Genomic DNA, 23211 nt, shown 5'->3' with positions numbered 1-23211 from the left:
CAGTACCCCTGTGTAAAAAGGGCGGCACACCCATTAAGCAACCTAATGGGAATACAGCGGTGCCATTATAGAGGGTCTGGTGACGCCACCCTCCACCCCTCAGACGCAGGCTCACAAAATACACACACACACACACACACACACACACACACTCAACGCAGTCATCGAAATGGCAAGAGAAGCAGTATTTCTCACAGAGGACGTCCGTTGAAATCCGTTAAAAACACAGATCCTGCTTGTTGCGAGGGGAACATTTCTAACGTGCAATCGGGGACGAAAGGAGAAGGCAGGACCCTTCTGACCCTCTGGCTGAGATAATTGTCAAAAAAAAGACCATTTCTACAGCGGTTTTTAGGGTGGTAGTAGCCTAGTGGGTAACACACTCGCCTATGAACCAGGAGACCCAGGTTCAAATCCCACTTACTACCATCGTGTCCCTGAGCAAGACACCTAACCCTGAGTGTCTCCGGGGGGGGGACTGTCCCTGTAACTGCTGACTGTAAGTCGCTCTGGATAAGGGCGTCTGGTAAACGCTGTAAACGTGAATAAATAAGCATGTATGAGCGAACTCTGTATCAGGAAGCACCACCCTGGTCCTCGCCATGCAAACGACTCGGCAGTTGTGACGCACGCGTCTCATTTTGACACGCGGCTGTCTCAAAAAATGTGGCAGCAAAATAACGACAGCCACTGCCGAAAACATCTCGGGACGGTGTGCGCCGCCAAGGGGTCGAGTTCTACCTGACGTTCCTTCAGAGGAGAACCAGCGGAGAACCAGACGATTATCAAAATTCGCCTCTTTTTTTTCTTAAACGTTAAAAACTCAAATTTACGATGTAACCGACTGCTTGCGTAACACACATAACGCCACAAGGGTCTTTTTCAAAATGGCGGTATCGCCCACCCAACCAGTCCTTCTCTCAGTTCAGAAAACACCACACATATTCTAGGACAAATCGCAATTCTGCGATTACGCTGTTTGCGTAAAACGACATTGAGGGACATGCAACTCTGACGCAACGTCCAGGAGGAGCTCCTGAGATGTGCACTTGCGACAACAGAGCGGCCTTTGTGTGTGTCCGGGGGAAGCTGGTAGACATGAGCGCATGGGATAATGGGCCTGACTGCTACCAGCGCGGCGAAATTGCACAACCGAAGGAACCCGAAGCCTCAGGATTCACGCCGGCAAGCGATCGGCGTCTGCGAATCCCGGTGCGGGAGAGCCACCCGGCTTTTAACCCTGACAAGGTTAAAGGGGTGGTTAAAGGTCAAAGGTTAAAGGTTTGCTTAGAGGGCCTATGAACCAGAAGTAAAAGTGAATATAAATGACCCGAGCGCTGGGGGGAGGAATGTACTTACTGGACCGGATTTCAAATTCAAATTTTAAATGTCACATACACAGCCATACACGGTATGACATGCAGTGAAATGCTTTTTAGCGGCCGCTACAGACCACAGTATTGCAAATGTTGCAAGTACACAATGAAAACCAATATGCAAATATGGCAAACACTTTTACGTCTTTAACATAAAATATGTGTAACAGGTAGAGCGAAGGTGTGCAAATGAGTGAAAGTCGATGTATAAAGATTAAAAAAAGCAAAAAAAAAAAAAAGAGTAAAAAAAAGAGTCAAAGTAACTGCTCAAACAGTCACTGGATTTTTGAAGAACCTGCGTTCTCCAGCACACACACACACACACACACACCACGTACACAACGGTCAGGGACTCTGGGCGAGGTCTCTGCCTCAGGGGTCACTACAGAATGTGGCTTATTCTACAAGTCTTACAGTCAAATGGCTTGTGGGGTGGTTGACCTTCACCTCAAAACCTTCAGTTTGATATCATGGGCCATCTGGTCCAAGCTGGAGCCACGCAGGCTGGTCGAACTGCTAACGTGAGTGTGTGTGTGTGTGTGTGTGTGTGTGTGACTGGTTTGTTGATGGGTGGGGCAGACTCCAAACCAAACAGCCCGTGGGCTTAGTGCCACGGAGTTACGTGGACAAAGTGCATTAAAGTCATCATGAAAATTATGCCAATTATCGCTGAGCCGACACTTCTGCGTTTCAGCTTCTTTTGTCTGCTCCTCACAAGCTGCCGGTGTTGTGTTGCCTTGAGTGCCTTACTGGCAACGAACAAAAGTAACATTGCCTGCAAATAAATGATAGAAATACGGGAAAAGAATATTTTAAAAAAGCGTTCAAAGTTGTGCTTTTTCGTAACGGACAACGTGAAAGATCAATTCTTGCAAATCGAGCAGGTCACCGAGCGTCTTTGGGGGTCCGTATTTTGTCCCCAGCAGACATGAGCCCGAGCCCTGGACTGTTTTTTTTTTTTTTTGGGTTAGCGGCCAAAGAATGCACTTTGAAGATTGAGCCGTGACCCCCCCCCCCCCCCCCCCCCCCCACACTTATTGTAAGACACTTCCTCAGGATACAATTCCACGTCTTCCCACTCGCCGGTCTTACTGTACGTGCCTGTTCCGGGTTCAGGGCTGTTTGTTTACGCTGAAACAGTAGCGCAAAGCCACTGATCCTAAACTGGGTGCAGACCGTTTATGGGCAGATCTGATTCGTTATTTGGAAATTTGTAACGATGACCTTCCCGTTGCAGCATTCCACCTCATGGCACCATGGCCCCTACAGTCACTGATGCAGGTTAATATTTATTTACGAGACCAACTTGGACTATGCAGAACATTCGAGACAAAATACCGAGAGCAGGATGCAAGGAAGAAGTGGCAATGTGTATTCCTTAAAGAATGTACCATATTTTCCCCCAAATAAATACTTACAAGGAACAGTTGAATGAACAATGAAAGTGTTCTAGATCCTCGATGCCCTCTTCAGAAACTCTTTCAACTCCGCTCGGCCAATCACGACGCAGCACTAGATGTTGTGTAATACAAAGGAAAAACAGCAGGCCCTCTCATGCATGAGTCTTTTCGACACTTCTGTGCACTTGCATGTTGTTCTTGACTCTTTCCGACTAATAATAGTAGCTTGTACACAGCCTGATTGTGACCAAATGCATGTCCCAGACAGCATGAACTCAGGCTATGAGGTTCTTCACATGAAAAAAAGTTTAACCCAGGGATTATTCCCAGGGCTTTGAATTCCTTATCTGATCTTCATACATGTACAGCTGGACTTAAACCAACAACCGCTGTTCAACAGAGTCTAGCAGCTAAGTTATGTCACAGTCGTTTATACTGCCTTCATAGAGAAGCCATAGAACCCATGAGCAGATGATATATTATGTTCTTCTTTGAAGCAGCCGGCTTGCTGGTTACATCTGATCTAAGGGAACAACGCTCATTGGGGAGCTCACGGCAATGGTAATTACGTAATACGAACCAGGCGTCATCTCCTACAAAGCATCATGGGACTGTTTACTCCTTGTTTCTTAATGTGACCTGCTTATTAAAGGTAACTGTAGATATGTGTTATGCAAATGTGGCACACTCTGCCACGGGTTTTGCGTGAACTTTTGTGAAAAAGGGGGCGGGTTTCACGGCATGGTCGCGGAGTGACTATGTTCTGAGAGCAGCGACCCCAGACCGCTTCGGTGATTAAGCCGCTCTACGCACTGACCGCCACAGTGAACTCCAGTCCATTTCCTCACACTGATATCAGAGTCGCATGCGGCGGCTCATGTCCTAATATGGCAAAACAAGTCTGGGGTCTGGCATGTGAGAATGAGTGAAAACTGCAAGACACCAGAGGGGAAAACCTTCTTGCCAAGGGCTTGCATCAGTTCTACATGATTCATCCAGCAGATGAAGAGGTGGTTACTGCTCCTCCACCTCTCAAATGTACATAAAGCATTGAGTTATAGCTTTAAATATTACCAACACTACTCCTGTGAATTTAAGTGACATCTGGACACTAATATCATGATGAGGGGGTAAACAGAACTAGAAAAGGACATTTTTTGAGCAAACTTTGATTTTGGCTTGTAAAGCAGTTAAAAGATGAGAGGATATGAAGTATGAAGGGGAAGAGTAGACTCGTTCTTATATTAGTTAATGTACAATTTTAGCCAATTCTATGAAAAATTAAAAAAAGGAAGAAAGGACGAAGGCGAAGAGTAAAATTGGTTAATTTTGTGGAATGTGTAAAATTGTGAAAATCTAGGAGCTGAGAGAAAGTTGCATAGCGGATTCATTGTTGAGTTAATTTCAAGAAATTGATTGAAACTTGAGAATATTTGGGCTCTTTTATAAATATTAGCATTTTAATGCTATCATGCAAGCATTAATAGCAATAGCAAAGCACCGTCCCCACGCACTGCTCCCCGGGCTCACTCAGGGTGATGGGTTAAATGCAGAGGACAAATTTCACTGTGTGCACCGTGTGCTGTGCTGCTGTGTATCACATGTGACAATCACTTCACTTCCACTTCCAATGCTAACAGGGTGGGTCAGCAATGTAAAATTTGGTGATGTTTAGACCATGTACAAAAGTACAACGGGACAGGGCAATGATGCGTCATGTGAAATTTGGTGACATTTTGGAACGTGTCATTTATGTAAGAATGAAAATATGACCATTGTGCTCTATATAATTAATTGGATTTTGTGAATAGGAGCATGAAGGGATGAAAAGGAGGAGTGGAGAATAGGGGGATGAGTGGGAGCAGGTTAAATGTGGTTGATTTGGTTGTAATGGTGGTTGGAAGGCTAAAAGTGTGATCATTGTTGCTATGTAAAATGCATTGGGGTGAATGGGAGGGATTTAAAAAAGAGGAGTGGATGACAGGGGGATGACTGGAATGAGGTTAAATGAGGTTGAATATGTTACGTTGGTTGAATGGGTGAAATATGTGGTTATTGGAGAGCTGAAAGTGTGAGCGCTGTTGCTCTGTAAAATGCATAGTAGTTAAAGATAGGATGGAGGGATGGAAAAAAAAAAGTGAGATAAAGCAGGAGTGGGGGTGAAAAAATCAAGTTGGCCTAATTTAAATAGGCTGGGCGTTAGGTTAAGCACAGGCTGTTCTCGCCACGAATCGGATTCTGATATCATTGTTCTAAGATCCCTTTGTGCCGCGCGAGGAGCTGAATCAGTGAGCGTGACGTCACAGACTAAACAGGAAAAGGAGGCGCCGCGCGCAGACAGATGTTCCTCAAGTTCATTACGTCATGCACGTTTCCAATCTTTAGCAATAAATGTGTTTTATACATTTAATAAAAAAAAGATGCATGAATAACAGTCCTCCATCTGTGGGTGGGTAAGATGATGCCATAAAGGTCCGTTCCTTTTAGGAACAGTGAAAACGAACAGAATAAACGAAATGAGTTGAACGGCAGATGATTCCCATTTATATGGAGTCATTTCTTTATTGCTAAGCTCTTACTCATTTTTCTTCAACTTCATTAAATTGGTAAGTGCAGGTCTGTGTCCACGCAGTAAAAACGTCACCGCTGGTGGAAACAAGGCGGCCCGTTAGTCAGACAGAGCCGGGCTATTTCTGGGTGACAGAAGTCCAGTGTCCCGCTGCCCACCACACTTCCTCCACACCCACATCTGTCCACGCCAGCAGCTGCTATTTATAGTCTAAATTCGCCAGAGACCTGGCTGCTGTAAACCATGGAACATAATATACAACATAGTATAGCATAAAAAAAATAATAATAAAACACGCTTCCATCCTGCGCCGCTGTTCGGTCCGCGTCTGGAAATAGCTCCACCGTGCACTTTCGCGTCAGACCTCGTCTCGAGTTTCACGAGTTTGGGAAAGTGCTATTTGCAGCGCCGTCCCGGGGTATTTCTGGCACCAGCGCCATGCCGTGCTGCGTGTGCGTCACTGCTGGGGGAAAAATGACCCATGGTGCGCATGCGCACACGAGCAGGTATAACTCTTATCCCGGAGTGATACATTTTTGTAAAATAATGAAAAAAAAAGATATTAAGTCAAAGGGAATTTTCGACATGAGTAACGCTAAGGTTTACAACGCCCCTAAATAGCAATAAACCCCCAACCCCCGACATCGCCCCCACCCACCCACCCACCCCAGGACCCACTATTAGCCAGAGTGGGCTCCCGATCCCACATTACAATACACCACAACGTCCAGTTTGCAGAAGTGTCAGATTCCATAGCAGGCATGCAATGCATGCTGGGAACATGGTGGTAACCTGTCAAATTAGAGCAATTTATAAAACACCTTCAAATACAATATTTAACATTTTCCAATAAACGATGAACGTAATTATATTTTCAACTCGTAAAATAAACGACATATAAGGAATATGGAACTACATGGATTTCTACCAAATTACGGAAGACTAGGAGTATTTTTCCGATTGATGTGTTCAAATCCAGGCTCAGTTGTGCTTAAAGGTCAAGAAGTGACATTTGAATTGTACTTTCTCACAGTATTGTCTGTTTCTTGGGTTAGACGTGCACAGAGGAGTTTGATGAGAGAAAGATGCTGAGGATGGAGGAAAAAAAAGGGGGGCGGGCATAGCAGAAGGTCTACCGATGGAGAGGACAGAGTGTGGCGCCACCTAACGGGAGCAGCCGAAAGTACATGAAGAGGAAGAACGTAAAAACACGACTCTATGTCGATTCCACCTTAAAATGTATTCGTCCATTGTAAATAATAATAATAATATCGTCCATTGCTGAGTAAAAAGACTAAAGTCCATTAAACGATGTGTTTGGCTCCTGATGACATCCATGGGTCCGGTCGACTTTGTCTCATTTCTGCCCCTCTGATCCCCCCTTTGACCCGGTATACGTGCTGCTCCACCCCTCTCTCCCCTCCTTTCTTGAACGTGAACGCTGATGGCGTTCCGGTCTCGACTGTCCAAGTGTTCGTAGGGTGGTAGTAGCCTAGTGGGTAAGACACTCGCCAGAAGACCCAGGTTCAAACCCCACTTACTACCATTGTGACCCTGATCCATTTCCCTCAGAATACTACAAGAAACGTATCAGGGTGATCAGATTGCTATAGCCAATAATTGTAATAAATTAGTTAAATCACCAATACCCGAGGATAAACCTTCGTCTAGAGCATCGGTTCCCATGGTTTTATACGTTTAATAAAAAGCAACACACCCAATATCATATTCAAACTCTGTATAATCCTGTATGCTATATACACTAGAGCTGTAAATCTTGTACTCTTAATTTCTATCTGATCAGAAGGTTGCCGGTTCGAATCCGAGCCGCCAAAGGTGCGACTGAGGTGCCCATGAGCAGGACACCATCCCCACACAGTGCTGCACACTGCTATGCCCCCCACTTTTCCTCCTGCCTGGTAGCTCCATCCTCAGCATCTTTCTCCCATCAAACTCCTCTGTACACGTCTAACCCAAGAAACAGAAATACTGTGAGAAAGTAAAATTCAAATGTCCCCACAAACTGCTCACCAAGGGTGAAGGTTTAAAGCAGAGGACACATTTCGTGGTGTCACCGTGTGCTGTGCTGCAGTGTCTCACCATGACAGTCACTTCACTTTCAGTCATCTGATTAGTTGTGCTCGGGTCGGCTCCAGTCTATAGTACCTATCCTTTCCATATGATCCGCTACTTGTAAATTTGGTAAAGCGTTTTTGGCGCGTTGTAAATCTGTATTATTAAACAGTTTTAGCTATTTAATGAAATGTTCATTTGATTTGCAATTTTTGTCAGCCATCGTCAGGTGACGCATTTTAATTATTTTAATTAATAATTGCTGTGCATAACAGTGGGTTTGGCTCGGGCAAACCTAGATCAATAATGAACATATTTATGCAATTTAATTGTAATATTTCCCTGAAATCTAACATGATGTATAACATATCGATGAGGTATAATATAGAACTATTAAAGCTCCACTTTCTGTGCTTCGGTTGTTCTTTAACGCTACGGCTATTCAGATTTAATCTTTCAAATACTAATGAGATACTTCATTTCAGATGCTATTCGAACCGGACATTTGAATTTACGCCAAGGCGCATGTTGAAAATGGTCCGACTTTTCCTTTAAGCAGATGAAGTTCCGCGCCACGCGTGGACGGCGCTGTTCAGCAGATGCAGCCGCCGCCGCATCCGTCCGAGGTCGAGCCGCCCTGTCGCCGCCGCGACCGCGACATGGACTTCACGATACGCGCCGCCACGCTCGAGGACTGCAAGGACATCTCGCGCATGATAGCGGTGAGTGCTCCGCGCTCGCGGCGACGGCGTGACACGGCGTCGCGGCGACGGCTGGATCGTGGGTGCCCGCGCATGCGCGTTATGACGGGGCCTGTGCGCGCCTCTTCTCCATATGTAACAGTAGAGCCGTATGTGTCCTGTCTGAAGCCTGACTGGGGGAATGTCGCGGGGCGGGGCGAGTCGAGGGGGCGGGGCGAGGGGGCGGGGCCAGATACAGGAATTCTCAGTTTCACGGTGAGAGGTGAAGGTCAGCAGGTTAGGCACGTTCCTGTTCAATATACCCGACCTTTGGGTTATGAAACGTATTGATTTTTTTTTTTTTATCACCACCACACAGTGAGGAAACTACATTCTGCTGTGTTTAATAAGACAGTTATCGCAGAAAAGCGGCAGAATGTCTTTCCCCCATGTAAATGTAAATGAATTCACGTTTGTTCCGTTTTCTTAAGAGAATGCAGCTTCACGGGATGTTTATGTACATAACCCAATTACTTTCTGTTGCTGTATTTTTGTCCGTCTTTTTTATTATTAGGAACTGGCTGAATATGAGAAAGTGTCAGACCAAGTGAAAATCACGCAAAGAGGTGGGACTGAAAATCCCTTTAGCCGCAGATCAATTGCATGCACAGTTAATACATCTTAAATCTAATTAAGAGTATTTTGGAAAAGCTTGCATTGAAAAGAAATCCCACATCTGCATATGTGTTTCTGTGCGCCAGACCTCGAACAAGATGGGTTTTCCAAAAACCCCTTTTTCCATGGAATAATCGCGGAGGTGCCAGAACATCACCGGTCCAAAGACGGTACGTTTTTCCCGAGCATGGATTTTAAAGACCTTAAATAATATTCTGCGCAGTGATTATTCCGTCGCTTTATTACAAATGTACAATGTACTTGATAAAAGGCATAAAATGTAAATGTAAATTATGCACGGCGGGTGCAGGTGGGCCCAGGTGACGTGGCGTCTCTAATAAAGTGGCCAGAGGGTCGTAATCGTCTGTGCTGTGCCTCTGTGTGTAGGTCACACTAAGGTGGGCTACTCCCTCTACTTCTACACGTACAGCTCGTGGAAGGGCCGGGCGGTCTACATGGAGGACCTGTACGTCATGCCGGAGTTCAGAGGTCAGTCAGCTGAAAGCGCAGTGTTGTGGGAGGGGCTTATTTAAACATGTCTTCCTGGTCCTCCTGCTGCAGGTAAAGGCATTGGGAAAGCGTTGATGAGTAAAGTCGCCCAGGTAAGAAGGGCCTTTTTTTTTACGTGGAATCGTCTTATTGTTATCTTATAGTCCCATATTTCTATGACATATTTAATTCTGTTGTTCAGCTGGGTCTTGCAGCGGGATGCCACCAGCTTAACTTTGCAGTGCTGGACTGGAATAAGGCGTCACTGGAGTTCTACCTCAGTCAGGGGTGCTGGGACGTCACCGCTGACATGGGCTACCACTGCATGCGCTGCGAAGGAGACGCCCTGGAGCACCTGGCGCAGGGGGACCCTTAAACCGAAATGACCTCTGACCCTCTGGCATGACCCTGACCCTCTCCCTGACTGTGACACTCAAACCGATCCCCACGTAGCCCTTTAACTGTGAGGTTCTTTACCTTCCACAGGGTCAGACTCACCAACCCTTTGACCCTGTCAGCATGTTAGAATTGTCTCTGTGTGTTTTTAGCGTGAAACATCTGTCTCACGTTTTAGATTTTGTTGTGTGATTCGGTCATAACCCTGATCATCAGAGGTCAAGCGTTTTTGTGACCCCCATAGACCAAGAGTCAAACGTTTCAACACACCCCCTTATTTTCTGGTCGCTTTTACATTACACAACAAAATCAACGACTCAAACGAATAAAAAATAATTGATTACAGTTCAGCAAATTCTCACAGTCCTGAAAGAGTTCCAGTGCTGAGCACCACGTCGACAGCTCACCCTTCACTCATTTCGACGAGCATGTCATGTTACGATGTGCATCAGACGTATGTAGCGTGCATATTTCATAGTCTCGGTACAGAAGGTGTGTTAAAACCTTTGACCGCCAATGTATCGGTGATGTTTTTATGTGAGACGTTGCTCTCTTTCCATTACCTGTTTGAAGAAGTGATGCGCCGTTAGCAATAGCGAAAAATCCCTAAACCATTCATTACTACTAGAGGGGTAGGGAACGTCCTCCGGCTGCAGGAAGATGGCATAGAACTGGGCCGACCAGCATTGCGCGGGTTCTGCGCAGGAAGCTGTTCCACCAGTATGACCTTGATGCTTGATGATGCCGGATAAACAGGAGGCCTGCTACGCTGCTCTGTGCCGTTAAAGCCTTCTTCAATTATTACGGCACAATAACACAGTTCTCCTGAAAAGAGGAATAAAGGACGGGGTTTCTGTGTTATTTTTTGGTTTCTATTACAGTGTGGTGTAAGTGATACATGTACAATATTTATGGTATTTCATTCCTGTGTAATAAAGGTGCTCAGTTTACGGAAAATGTGAATCCTCTATCGCAATCAGTTTATCAGCGATGGTCAGCGATTCTTGACCTCACATTGTGGACCCAGATGAACGTCACTGATAAATCACCGTCTCGTTGTCAGTGTTTGGGTTATTGGGATTTGACAGTAAGCACAAAGTTGGGAAAAGGGAAAGATCTGATCTGGTGTCAGCGTCTAGCAATAAAAAAAATGTTTATTGTTATTACGTCCTGTCTGATCATTTTTTGATGTTCACAATATTGGAAAATCTTATTCAGTCAGTATCAGTACCAATTTGAATAATAATGAGTACTAGTTTATCCTAAAAAGATCAAGTATGTATCAAATTCAGTCAAGCATTGCAATATTTCATAAGTTCCTCTTTCACTAGGAAGTAAAAAATGAAATCATACCTAAATATGAACACCCACCACACAGGGAATTCCAGAGAAGTGGTGGTGGGAGCCTAGGGTTTTTTAAGTGTCCCTGAGCAAGACACTTAAGCCCGAGGGTCTCCAGGGGGGACTGTCCCTGTAACTACTAATAAGGGCGTCTGATAAATACTGTAAATGTAAATCTCAAATCTCCGAATCATCTCAGGTCTGATCAGAAGAGAACAGTTTGAGAACAGAAGCGCTAGAATCAGTAAAGCTGATTACCTATATTTACATTTACAGCATTTATTAGACGCCCTTATCCAGAGCGACTTACAATCAGTAGTTCCAGGGACAGTCCCCCCTGGAGCAAGTTAGGGTTAAGTGTCTTGCTCAGGGACACAATGGTAGTAAGTGGGGTTTGAACCCGGGTCTTCTGGTTAATAGGCGAGTGTGTTACCCACTAGGCTACTACCACCCATATACACCTACAGTGTAACCATCTGACCTCCCTTGACCTCTTAAATGTGAACAGTGCCCACTGCAGTGCCCACTAGTGGTGGTAGTAGCCTAGTGGGTAACACACTCGCCTTTGAACCAGAAGACCCAGGTTCAAATCCCGCTTACTACCATTGTGTCCCTGAGCAAGACACTTAACCCTAAATTGCTCCAGGGTGGACTGTCCCTGTAACTACTGATTGTAAGTCGCTCTGGATAAGGGCGTCTGATAAATGCCGTAATTGTAAATGTAAATGCTCACCAAGGGTGATGGTTAAAAGCAGAGGACACATTTCGTTGTGTCACTGTGTGCTGTGCTGCAGTGTTTTACAATCACTTCGCTTTTCATCAATACATATCCCACTGCTCGTTCTGTGATCAGCAATCTTTTGTAGAAAAAAAAAATGCAGAATTTGATCACAAATCAGAGCTGTTTAACGCCGCGGGTTGTGAAACGTTGAGCGACAGCGCCACCGCGCGTTGAATGCGGCAGAACGACACGTTCTTCGGCCAGTCAGATAAACCCCTTTCCTCCCATCGACTCCAGCAGGAGAAGCGTAGCCCGCCCCCCTGCCCGGGTTCCCCCCGGTCGTTTTAATTTCTAAACCAGGAGAAGTCGGAGCGATGCTCTCCCTAGATCCGAAAAAAGTTACGGTTCGTCGCCACAGAAGACCCGGGTTCGAACCCAACTCACTACCATCGTGTCCCTGAGCAAGACACTTAACCCTGAGTGTCTCCAGGGGGGGACTGTCCCCTGTAACTACCGACTGTAAGTCGCTCTGGATAAGGGCGTCTGGTAAATGCTGTACATGTAAACGTTTTTAAGGTGAGAACTGTTCCTGGTGTTCCGGTTCTCCGGGGTCATGTGACGGCGCGCCTCGGTGGGGGCGGGGGGGGGGGGGGTCACTTGTTGATCTGAGCGACTGTTGCAAAAAAAAAAAATATTTAAAAGAATAAATGTGTTTTTTTTTCAACCAACAGTGTGTGTGTGTGTGGGGGGGGGGGGGTGCGTGGACGCGCGCAACCTCTCCACGCGCCACCTCTCCACGCGCGCGCGCGCGCGCCCGCGACGCGCGTGACGCAGACTCCGTCCGCGGCGGCGATTTGTTATTCTGACGGCGGCGGAGCGGCACTCGCGCGCCTCGGGTGGGAAGATGCGCGCGCGTGGGGCGACGGGCCGGCGGGAGTCCCCCTGCCGTCTTCTGACGCGGTGAGAGGGCCGAGCGGGCAGCGCCGACGATGCACCGAGGGCTGCAGCAGAGGAAAATGCGCAAACTCCGGTTTGTGTGGGCGGCCATGGCCGCGTTCGCGCTCCTGCTCGCCGGGTGCAGTGCCGTGTTTACGGTGTGGACGTGGCGACAGACCAGGGACCTGTCCCGCTCCTTCAGCACCCTGCAGGAACGCGTGGAACAAGTGAGTACCCGCGCACTCCGGGTGCGGACGCAGGGGACCCAGGGTCTCCTGCAGGTCGTCTTATTCTCCCATTTCTATTACTCGAGCGACGTTTGGTGGCGTTGTGCAACCGCCGCGTGTTGCACAAACCAAAAACGCCACAAGTGTCTACACATTTTTGGCAACTTATCATTAGTTTCCATGGTTCCTTTCTGCAGTAAGTATGAAATGCATTTGTAAAAAAAAACAAAAAAAAACACGCACATTCATCCACGGCGTTATCATTTCACCTAACGCGGAGACACGTGTGTCGCTCGCAGCCCAGAACCGAGTCCTCCACGCACACAGTGAGTGAGATGATGGCGAGGGTGCACGCCACGAAATACGGTTGTGTTGCATGTGGTTTATTTCATCGTACAACACAAAAGTATGTAATCATCGATATTATTGTTAAAACCCTCAGGAATGACCCGTAGTAAACGAGTGCTCTACCTATTTCAAAGTGAAGTGATTGTCACTTGTGATACACAGCAGCACAGCACACAGTGAAATTTGTCCTCTGCATTTAACCCATCACCCTTGGTGAGCAGTGGGCAGCCATGACAGGCGCCCGGGGAGCAGTGTGTGGGGACGGTGCTTTGCTCAGTGGCACCTCAGTGGGATTCGAACCGGCAACCTTCTGATTACGGAAGGTTAACCTTCCTTAACCGCTAGGCCCCCACTGCCCCTATTTATAGTAATCATACTTTTAAGTATTGCATTTATTCATCTAAGTCAGTCTTGGCCTTTTGGTTTTCTGTTAATTACCTTATTACCGCCCCTGTCTGACGTTGAAGAAAATGTGTCTAGCTGAGTTCTTGTACTTTATACACGGTTCCTTACGAACTGGAACGGCAGCTTGTCTTACAGGCACGCAGAACAATCACCTGACAGCCACCACAATGCTCGTGAATGTACGTCTATTTAGCTTAATATATTCGTTGTCTGCATTTAAAGAAACCCACTGCCGAACGTCGCAGGTACCTAGTGCTCGGACCCCTGATTCGTCCGCCGCAGTGGTTGTACTTGTCAGACGCTCCCTTGCGGACCGAGACGGCAGCTCGTACTTACAGGCGCGCAGGACCGTCACCTGTTCCTCAGTACAATATGGCAAGCCATCCGGCCCAATAAACGCCACGTCCACGACGGGATTTTAAAGCTGACGCCGTAAAACGGTGTAAAAACGCCGTTCTGAACACGCCCTTAACTGCGTTTGTTCTCTTGTATTGTAATGATCTTGGATGCGGGTATGAAATACAGGCTCCTTCCATCAGATCTTAACCACCTTATGGTTTTAAGTGCTAAAACGACAGGCCGTGATATTGCCTAACTGCTGAATTGTTGTGTCCATTTGATCAGGTTACGAAACATAAAAACACGAGAATTGTGCCAACACGGTGCAGGGTAGGAGATCTGTGGTGCCGGTCCTGACAGTTCAACTTTACAGGGCGGAGATCGGTATAATACAAGAAAACGGTGTATTTTACGCCGTCCTGGGTAAAATGCCTTTTCAGAATGCCTTTTTTACGCCGTTTTACCACTTAGTAGAGTAAAAAACACAGTTAACTGTGTGTTCAGAACAGTGTTTTTTTAACAACATTTTACCACTAAGCCGTGTTAAAATCGCCAGTATGGGCATCTTCAGGCATTTTTTACGCTGTTTTACCACTAAGCGGTGTAAAAACACCATTACATGTATGTTCAGAACATCGTTTTTTACGCCATTTTACCGCTAAGCGGTGTAAAAAACAGTGTTCAAGGCATGTTCAGAATGGTGTTTTTTTACGCCGTTTTACCACTAAGCGGTGTAAAAACACCGTTACATGTATGTTCAGAACATCGTTTTTTACGCCATTTTACCGCTAAGCGGTGTAAAAAACAGTGTTCAAGGCATGTTCAGAATGGTGTTTTTTTACGCCGTTTTACCACTAAGTGGCGTAAAAACACCGTTACATGTATGTTCAGAACATCGTTTTTTACGCCATTTTACCGCTAAGCGGTGTAAAAAACAGTGTTCAAGGCATGTTCAGAATGGTGTTTTTTTACGCCGTTTTACCACTAAGTGGCGTAAAAACACCGTTACATGTATGTTCAGAACATCGTTTTTTATGCCATTTTACCACTAAGCGGCGTAAAAAAGCGCCGTTAACTGCATGTTCAGAAGGTTTTGTTTTTTTTATGCCGTTTTACCACTACCCAGCAAAAAAAAATGCCGTTAAGGGCGTTTTCAGAATGGTGTTTTTTAACGCCTTTTTACCACTAAGCGGCATAAAAAAACGTCGTTACATGCATTTTCAGAACAGCGTTTTTCCGGCATTTTACCACTAAGCGGCGTAAAAAAAAAAACGCTGTTAAGGGCGTGCTCAGAACGGTGTTTTTTACACCGTTTTACCACTAAGACACGTAAAACATGGCGTTAACTGCATGTTCAGATCGGTGTTTTTTTACGTCGTTTTTACCACTAAGCGGCGTAAAAAATGCCGTTACATGCGTTTTCAGAACAGCGTTTTTCCGCCATTTTACCACTAAGTGGCGTAAAAAAAATCACTGTTAAGGGCGTGCTCAGAACGGTGTTTTTTTACACCGTTTTACCACTAAGCAACGTAAAACACGCCGTTAACTGCATGTTCAGATCTGTGTTTTTTTATGCCATTTCACCACTAAGCGGCGTAAAAAAACGGCATTAACTGCATGTTCAGAAGGTTTTTTTTTTTACGTCGTTTTACCACTTAGCGGCGTAAAAAAAAACGGCGTTTAGGGCGTTTTCAGAATGGTGTTTTTTACACCGTTTTACCACTAAGACACGTAAAACACGCCGTTAACTGCATGTTCAGATCGGTGTTTTTTTATGCCATTTCACCACTATGCGGCGTAAAAAAATGTGTTATGGCCATGTTCAGAACGGTGTTTTTTTACACCGTTTTACCACTACCCAGCAAAAAAAAAAAAAAAGGCGTTTAGGGCGTTTTCAGAATGGTGTTTTTTACGCCGTTTTACCACTAAGCGGCGTAAAAAAAAGGCAGCTATGGGCATGTTCATAACAGCGTTTTTTTTTAACAGTGTTTTACCTCTGACGTCATTTTTAAACTCGACATTTTAAAGTGGCGTTTATCGGCCCGCATGGCTTGCCGAAGCGCAGAGCGGCCCCCTGCGACAGGACTCATCCAGCGTGTGGACGTGCGGGTGCCGCATCTCTGCCGGGGGGTCATTTTCTGTCGCCGCAGACCGAAATTTCGGCCCTGGGCCGTGGCCAAGCGCGCACGCTTCTGCTGCCAGATGCGCTCCAAGTTTAGCCGCCTTTCCTGGAAGCCTCGGAGTAACTTGGCTGAAAGTTGAAGTTTCTTCTGCTTCTTAGTGCAGACGCGTGGTTGTAATTACGGCCGAATGATTTAAATCAAGGAAATGTTGCGGACTCCATCACGGACGCGGGTTCGAATCCCGCCTGGCATCTACTGGCTTGCCACTATTGCCACAGACCAATGGGGTTTAGCCTCATGGAACCTGGAATTAAATTTAAACTTTTGAAAAACAAGTGCCACTACTATTTCATGCTATGGGCATGAAAATGTGGGCACAGGCAAATTAAAAAAAACATATATTTCTCACTTTCTGTGGCAACAAACTATTCAAGTGCTATTTGCCAGGAAAACAGAAATGAGCTCTCCCAATGGGAACGTGGTTCTCCTAAATTGATCTCCCCGAGAGCCGCTTTGCTAAATGGTACCGCAACACATTTATAGCCGGTAATTACCAGGCAGAGTAAACCTTCAACGGCACAGTTACTCCGCATCACTCGAGCGTACCTACGATGACGTGCACACTCTCGTTTCCGCACGTTCCAATGCATCTGACTACCGTGCAGACATTAACACAATACGCATTATGCACATTTATTTGGCAACATTTACAACGCAAAAAGTCGTTGGCAAAAACGTAAAATGACATTTGGGACAAATGCAGATGTCTTACCAGTTAGACCACTTAACTGTGGTGTATGTAGGCTAGTAGGTAACACACTCGCCCAGGTTCCCAGGTTCAAACCCCACTTACTACCATCGTGTCCCTGAGCAAGACACTTGACCCTGAGTGGGGGGACTGTCCCCGTAACTACTGATTCTGACCCGCTCATGATGAGGACATCTGATAAATGCTGTAAATGTAAGCGTATTAGTCAGTATTAATGTATTAAATGTATTAACCTCCACTTATTCCATTTCATGGGGCGGTGGTGGCCTAGCGGTTAAGGAAGCGGCCCCGTAATCAGAAGGTTGCCGGTTCGAATCTCGATCCGCCAAGGTGCCACTGAGGTGCCACTGAGCAAAGCACCGTCCCCACACACTGCTCCCCGGGCGCCTGTCTTGGTGAGCCCACTGCTCACCAAGGGTGATGGGTTAAATGCAGAGGACACATTTCACTGTGTGCACCGTGTGCTGTGCTGCTGTGTATGTGACAATCACTTCACTTTCTTCTTCTTCTTCTTCTTTCATTTGCCTGGTGAGCTCTACACACCTTTACTTGTCAGGACGGAATTTAAAAAATGGTGTGATAAAAAAAAAAATAGCTGGAATGTGGCATTCATAACCGATATATCACAAGTAATTAATAATCAAACGATTGACAATGATGACAATGTCGTGTCACGAGCCCGGGAGAGTTCAAGCCCACTCAGAAGCAGAATGGAGGCAGTAAGTGCAGAGCGCTGTGTGAATAATGTCCCCACGTCCCCCTTCTCCGCAGTACAGCCCTGTTTGTTTCTGCTGATACTATCAGAAAGTTCGCTTGCAGTGCGATTGCACCCCCCACCCCACTTCGCCCCCAGCCTCAGCGTGAAGGGTAGGAAATTCCTGGTATTTAAATAATTGGGAAGAAACCACAGATTCGAAGAGGAAATGTCAAGCCTACCTCATTTTTTTGGAGCCTCAAAATGTCGATTTGCTACAGCTTGCCATTAATGTCTTGTCTTCTCAGGTGAACACCCAGCGTAAGGAGATTGTACAGCTCATCCTGGAGAAGAGAGCCATCATGGAGGGGAGCAGGATGAAGAGAGAAGGTAAGACGACATTGGGGCAATCCTTTCAACACAATGTCTGCCTCTGCCGCATAAACGAAATGAACTTTTCTTTACCGAACTTTGCTGGAGTTCAGAGGTTTGATAAACCATCTCCAAAATTGGTGCACAAAGAACTCTTGTGATGTTGTAATCAACGACATAACATTTACAACAATCACAAAGTCAGTAGTTACAGGGACAGTTCCCCCCTGGAGACACTCAGGGTTAAGTGTCACGCTCAGGGACACGATGGTAGTGAGTGGGGTTTGAACCTGGGACTTTGTGGTCTTCAGTTCTCACCCCCATAGACATTAAAAAGAACAAATCGCTCCAGGAATATCAGCGACCAGAACATTAGAACATGAACTGTGCACGTCTGAACGTTAGATGGATATATAAAGGCAGCTCCATGTCTCCGGACAGAATGGCACCCCTGGAAAGAACATGTTTCTAAAAGCCGCTGCACAGGAAACAGTAGGCAGCTGCCTTGGTGATTCAAAGATTATAGGTCTGGATGGGATAGAAATGTGGGCCCAGAAAAACGCCTGGCACCACGGACGTTTTTTTTTTTTTTTTTGAGACCAGGAGGACATTTTTAAAAATCACCCCCCCACCCCACCCCGTAGATGTTTGTGTTTTCCAGTCTTGATGCCTCAAACGGTGCCCCCGCCTGAATTATTTTGTAACCTTTTAATTCATTAGGCCATTTTTTTGGACAGGATGCTCCGTAGAACCAGCTCTCGATTCTGCGGTTGGCAACGGTATACAGATTTTGGCGCATTTCTGGATGATCTGGCAACGCCGATTGGGCCTCACCACGCTGTGACGGCAGGACTATAGATGCAAATCTAGCACTGGCATGTCATTTACATTCACATTTATGATATTTATTTGACACCTTATCCAGAGTGCCTTACGATCAGTAGTTCCAGGGACAGTCCACCCCTAAATATGCAATAAGTCTAACGTGTGACCCACACACACTATATATAATTTACACTGTTTATATAAAACCATACTCCATAGTTATCTATTCTCTCCATATGTGACAGCACTTAACGTGTAATTCCTGGCCCTTGTTGTATTGTATTGTGTTTATTTGTATATTTGTATTTTCTGCTCTATTTTTTGTACATATATGCCTGCACTGAAGGAGCTGCCTTTAATCTCATTGTACATGCACATAGTGACTATAAAAGGCATTCTATTCTATTCTATTCTAGATAAATGAACAGGCAGAAAGTGAATCGCTGCTGTGGCTCTTTGCTGCTGTGGCTCTTTGCTGCTGTGGCTCTTTGCTGCTGTGGCTCTTTGCTGCTGTGGCTCTTTGCTGCTGTGGCTCTTTGCTGCTGTGGCTCTTTGCTGCTGTGGCTCTTTGCTGCTGTGGCTCTTTGCTGCTGTGGCTCTTTGCTGCTGTGGCTCTTTGCTGCTGTGGCTCTTTGCTGCTGTGGCTCTTTGCTGCTGTGGCTCTTTGCTGCTGTGGCTCTTTGCTGCTGTGGCTCTTTGCTGCTGTGGCTCTTCGCTGCTGTGGCTCTTCGCTACGGTGGCCCTTCGCCTTGATGCTTGCCTTTCTGCAGCGTTAGCACTTCTGCCACCGAACCAGAGCCATAAATGCAATTGTCCTGAAAAAAAGTGAAAAAGAGGCTGACCTCCGTCGACTCCATCTGTCAAGGTGGACAGGACTGTATTTACGGCGCTCTGCTGAATGGCAGCCATGTCCGTCGTCCCGTTCCCCGCAGCGCCGCGGCCTCTCCTGTTCTCCCGCCGAATCCTTTTACGACTCGCTTTCGGTCACAGAGCAGCCAAACGCTCTATTTCCTTTATCTTTCACTCTCTGCCTTTTTCTACCTTTTCCCATCTTTCCCTCCTTTGACTGAAACCAGCTGTCCGGTAGAAAACACAGCGATAGGATGAGCACGAGTGTGTGCCAGACGGGACCCCGAAGCAATCCTACGACATCTGCAGAAATGATCAGGGTTTCATCTGCTGCATTAATTATTATAGATTTCAGCACATGCCATTCGTACGTTACGTATCCTCAAATAAAGGACGCTTGTTTTCTCTCTTCTGTTAGTGGCTGCAGGAAAAGTGAAAAACGGCAAGAAAGTGGCGTCCCATTTTGAAAGTGAGTGGATGGGCTGACGTCGTTGTCTCTGCTCTAAATGCGCTGTCAACTTGACGCAGATTTAATTCCAATCTCTTGTCGTTCCGCAGTAACCAAGAGCTCCTTCCAGAGCGGTAAGTGAAGGCAGGAAAGACTGCCTTTATTAAACCGGACAATGGCTACGTGAGACTTTCCATTCTTCCTGTTATTCGGTGCAGTGGGACAAAGCGGGTTAATTAGAGGCTGGGAGGAGGAAGCCCTCAACATGACCAGGGCTGTGATGTACAATCCAGAAACTGGCATCTTCAGAGTCGAGCGCAATGGCGTCTACTTCCTCTACTGCCAAGTGAGTAAGTGGGTGGCACATATTATATGAATGTGGGCGCGCGTGGTATTTTGGCCGAAACTGAGATATACATGTCAAATGAAAGGGAACTGAATAAATTCCTAAAAATAATTTGAACAAATGACTGAATACTGAACACACAGAAGCAGTTGGTGCCAAGCTTTTTTTGTTTTGTTCCTTTTCTTGTGGGAATTGTCGTTTGATCAGCCTCTAGTCCACTTAATTGAACTCATTAAAACAGATGGCCAATACATGGGCTATCAAATCAATTCACTTGGCCTGTTTATTGAGTTTGCATGTAAATTCTGCATACTTTGAAACACAGGCTACCCTGCTCACTTGACAACTTAATTAAGGGTTGGTCTGTTGGTTTCTGTAATATTAGGGCAAGCTTGGGGTAATATTTATATCAGTTAATGAATGCATGCTGGACATTGTGAAATAAGGTTAATGATGGATGGGAGATTTAGCCAATTACAAGGTAGCTGCTCTATTTCAAGTTGAGCAATTGCAGTAAACTTTGTTCCATTTTCATCACGCCATGTCCTGAAGGTGCACTTCAACGAGAATAAGAGTCCCTACGTGAAGCTGGAGGTGTCTGTAAGTAAAGGTCCATCCCTGCAGTGCATGGAGGGTCATGGTACCACGCCGTCCTCTGCGGTTCACAACCTGCACTTCCTGAAGCCTTGCCAAGTTTCTGGCCTTCTGCGACTTAACCGAGGCGCCGAGCTCCAGACGCTGACGTCCCCCAACATTGACCTGAGGAACAACGGCAAACACTACTTTGGCCTCTTCAAGATCAACTGATGGGCGTTTAAGGACTCGGTGTAGAGCTGGACCTTGGAAAGGTGGCACAAGCCCGGCCTGGAGCATTTCAAATTCATGGCAACTTTAAAAAAAAAAAATTTTTTTTTGATTATTTGATCCAGGAGCTGTAAATGGGAATATAATCTTTGACTAACTTCAGCATCCAACTTGCAAAGTATCTAAACCTCAATCACAGGTACTCAGAAATGGGTCTCATGCACGGTCTGTTGCAGAGGCTGTGCCTTCCCATTCCAAAAAAAAAAAAGAAGTGGCCTTCAACTTCACCTTTTAACCTTTAAACATAAAAGTGACTGGACAAGACGGACGGAGCAGTGATGCTTTTTTGGTGTTGGATCACCATAGACTCAGTCATGGTTGACGGCTGCTGGAAGTGCTCTGTACGGTGTTGGACCCGTGACCAGGCAACAGGTAGCTGGGAAATCCATGTCACAACGCCTCAACATCATCTTTATTTTCCTAAGTCATTCCTATGAAATAGTAGCATCTGAGACATTTATTCTGTATGCGTATATTTCCACTGTAAAGGGTTTAAAGTCACAGAGCCAGGCTTTTTGGCTGAGGACAGGAGGAAGACGTTAATATGTAAATATGAGAATGAACGCTATGGTTTTTTTTCTTTTTTTTCACCCACTGTTGTATCAGTATGCATTTTTTTACCTGTTGTATATCTTTTTTTTTTTTTTTTTTTACAATAAAGATTTTATCTTTTTTTTCTACTTATCTACGCATACCTCAGCCTTCACATCTCAAAAGCGCATTCTAGAATCAATCTACGTCCCTGGGCTGAATGTAAAATATTTGTTATTCCTGTTAATTAAATCCTAAACTGGAATCTGTCCCATTGCAAATGTTCTGAATTTCCGGCTTCATGCTCGACTCCATTTTCCTGCCGGTTCTGAACCCCCAGAGCGCACCTCTCGTTTCCCCCTGCAGCCACATGCTTTCCCCCAACCCTTCCTCTCGCTTCCTGAATCTGAACCAAACAGCTGTCGAAAAGGGAAGAAAGAGCTCCTCTCTACTTCGTACATTATTTAACTATTAATCTTTTCATCAAATTCTTTTTTTTTTCCATTCACATGAAGATCAGATCAGTGATAATGTCACAGTATGAACATTCTGAATATTCATTTATAAAAGTTCCATGAGTTTATTGATGATGATTGTATGTATGTTGTTTCGGAGGATTAAAAATGTGCGTTTTAATTTCTAGCAGTGGCACCAGGGTTACAATGCACAAAATCCCATTGTAAGTGTCTCGTCTCCATGGTGATACGACAAACTCATTTCTATTCTCAAATATGTGATGTGACCACATCTGACTCGTCTAACCCTGAAACGGAAGCTTACAAAGCATACTGGCCTTTTTGGGCCTCATTTGACTCTTAGAACATGCAGCTTAGAACCCTTAATCACCAGCAGGGTCTGCGTGAATCCTCTTTTCTGGCACGAGCGGAGCTCTGAGTCAGCGCTATGCGAGTTCTGCGAATGCCGCTGATTCAGCGAAAAGCTGGCTGCAGCTATCGGGGGCCGGAGCCCAAACCCTCACTACCGGCAGGCAGTAAATCAGCATTACGGCCCGGATTCACCACGACACCAACGGCTTTTTGTTTCAGATTTTTTAAATTTTATTTTATTACAAACAAACCAGGAACAAAATAAAAGATGCATTATTGACACGTTTTGCGTAGCGCCCAAACGGACTCGACAACACGGTCACTGATTGTTCTGTTTCACAACGTACACAGTGACTGATATCGAGACACAAAGACAAAAATCTCAGAAGGAAAGAAAAAAAAATAAAAAGCACAAAGTGAAAGATGAGAGATTAATTTGACAAAAAGCATTTTTAGTTAACTGCAAAACACTCCCAGTGACAAATAAATCACTTGTCATAATACTCTTCATAAGTGATACTTTGCCAGGGACGGAGGGAAATAAGGTCAAATAAATTAAAAGTTTTTCTTTTATTTTTTTCCTCTCTA

The 23211-nt window shown here is 45.6% G+C and overlaps 2 protein-coding genes across 2 annotated transcripts; both read left to right on the top strand.

Annotated features, from left to right (window-relative positions):
* Nucleotides 1–8007: 8007 nt before the first annotated feature.
* On the top strand, nucleotides 8008–10615 carry sat2a.1 (spermidine/spermine N1-acetyltransferase family member 2a, tandem duplicate 1). Its single transcript, XM_028989298.1, has 6 exons — nucleotides 8008–8140; nucleotides 8673–8724; nucleotides 8860–8943; nucleotides 9161–9262; nucleotides 9335–9375; nucleotides 9465–10615. The coding sequence occupies exons 1-6, from the start codon at nucleotides 8018–8020 to the stop codon at nucleotides 9636–9638; spliced, it is 576 nt and encodes a 191-aa protein (XP_028845131.1). The 5' UTR covers nucleotides 8008–8017; the 3' UTR covers nucleotides 9639–10615.
* Nucleotides 10616–12539: 1924 nt separating this feature from the next.
* On the top strand, nucleotides 12540–22061 carry tnfsf12 (TNF superfamily member 12). Its single transcript, XM_029000809.1, has 6 exons — nucleotides 12540–12883; nucleotides 17870–17951; nucleotides 20026–20076; nucleotides 20166–20189; nucleotides 20274–20401; nucleotides 20954–22061. The coding sequence occupies exons 1-6, from the start codon at nucleotides 12710–12712 to the stop codon at nucleotides 21206–21208; spliced, it is 714 nt and encodes a 237-aa protein (XP_028856642.1). The 5' UTR covers nucleotides 12540–12709; the 3' UTR covers nucleotides 21209–22061.
* The last annotated feature ends 1150 nt before the right edge of the window (nucleotides 22062–23211 follow it).

Source organism: Denticeps clupeoides, chromosome 1 (assembly GCF_900700375.1).
Source record: "Denticeps clupeoides chromosome 1, fDenClu1.1, whole genome shotgun sequence".
NCBI lineage: Eukaryota > Metazoa > Chordata > Actinopteri > Clupeiformes > Denticipitidae > Denticeps > Denticeps clupeoides.
This window is presented reverse-complemented; position numbering and strand designations above follow the sequence as displayed.

What these genes read in the sequence shown, in the direction of transcription:
- tnfsf12 (XM_029000809.1), top strand. Translation starts at nt 12,710, where the DNA reads ATGCACCGAGGGCTGCAGCAGAGGAAAATGCGCAAACTCCGGTTTGTG. An exon ending in GAGCAGGATGAAGAGAGAAG is followed by an intron (nt 17,952 to 20,025) that starts GTAAGACGACAT and finishes CTCTTCTGTTAG; the next exon opens with TGGCTGCAGGAAAAGTGAAA. An exon ending in TCTACTTCCTCTACTGCCAA is followed by an intron (nt 20,402 to 20,953) that starts GTGAGTAAGTGG and finishes CATGTCCTGAAG; the next exon opens with GTGCACTTCAACGAGAATAA.
- sat2a.1 (XM_028989298.1), top strand. Translation starts at nt 8,018, where the DNA reads ATGCAGCCGCCGCCGCATCCGTCCGAGGTCGAGCCGCCCTGTCGCCGC. An exon ending in CGTCATGCCGGAGTTCAGAG is followed by an intron (nt 9,263 to 9,334) that starts GTCAGTCAGCTG and finishes CTCCTGCTGCAG; the next exon opens with GTAAAGGCATTGGGAAAGCG. An exon ending in TGATGAGTAAAGTCGCCCAG is followed by an intron (nt 9,376 to 9,464) that starts GTAAGAAGGGCC and finishes TCTGTTGTTCAG; the next exon opens with CTGGGTCTTGCAGCGGGATG.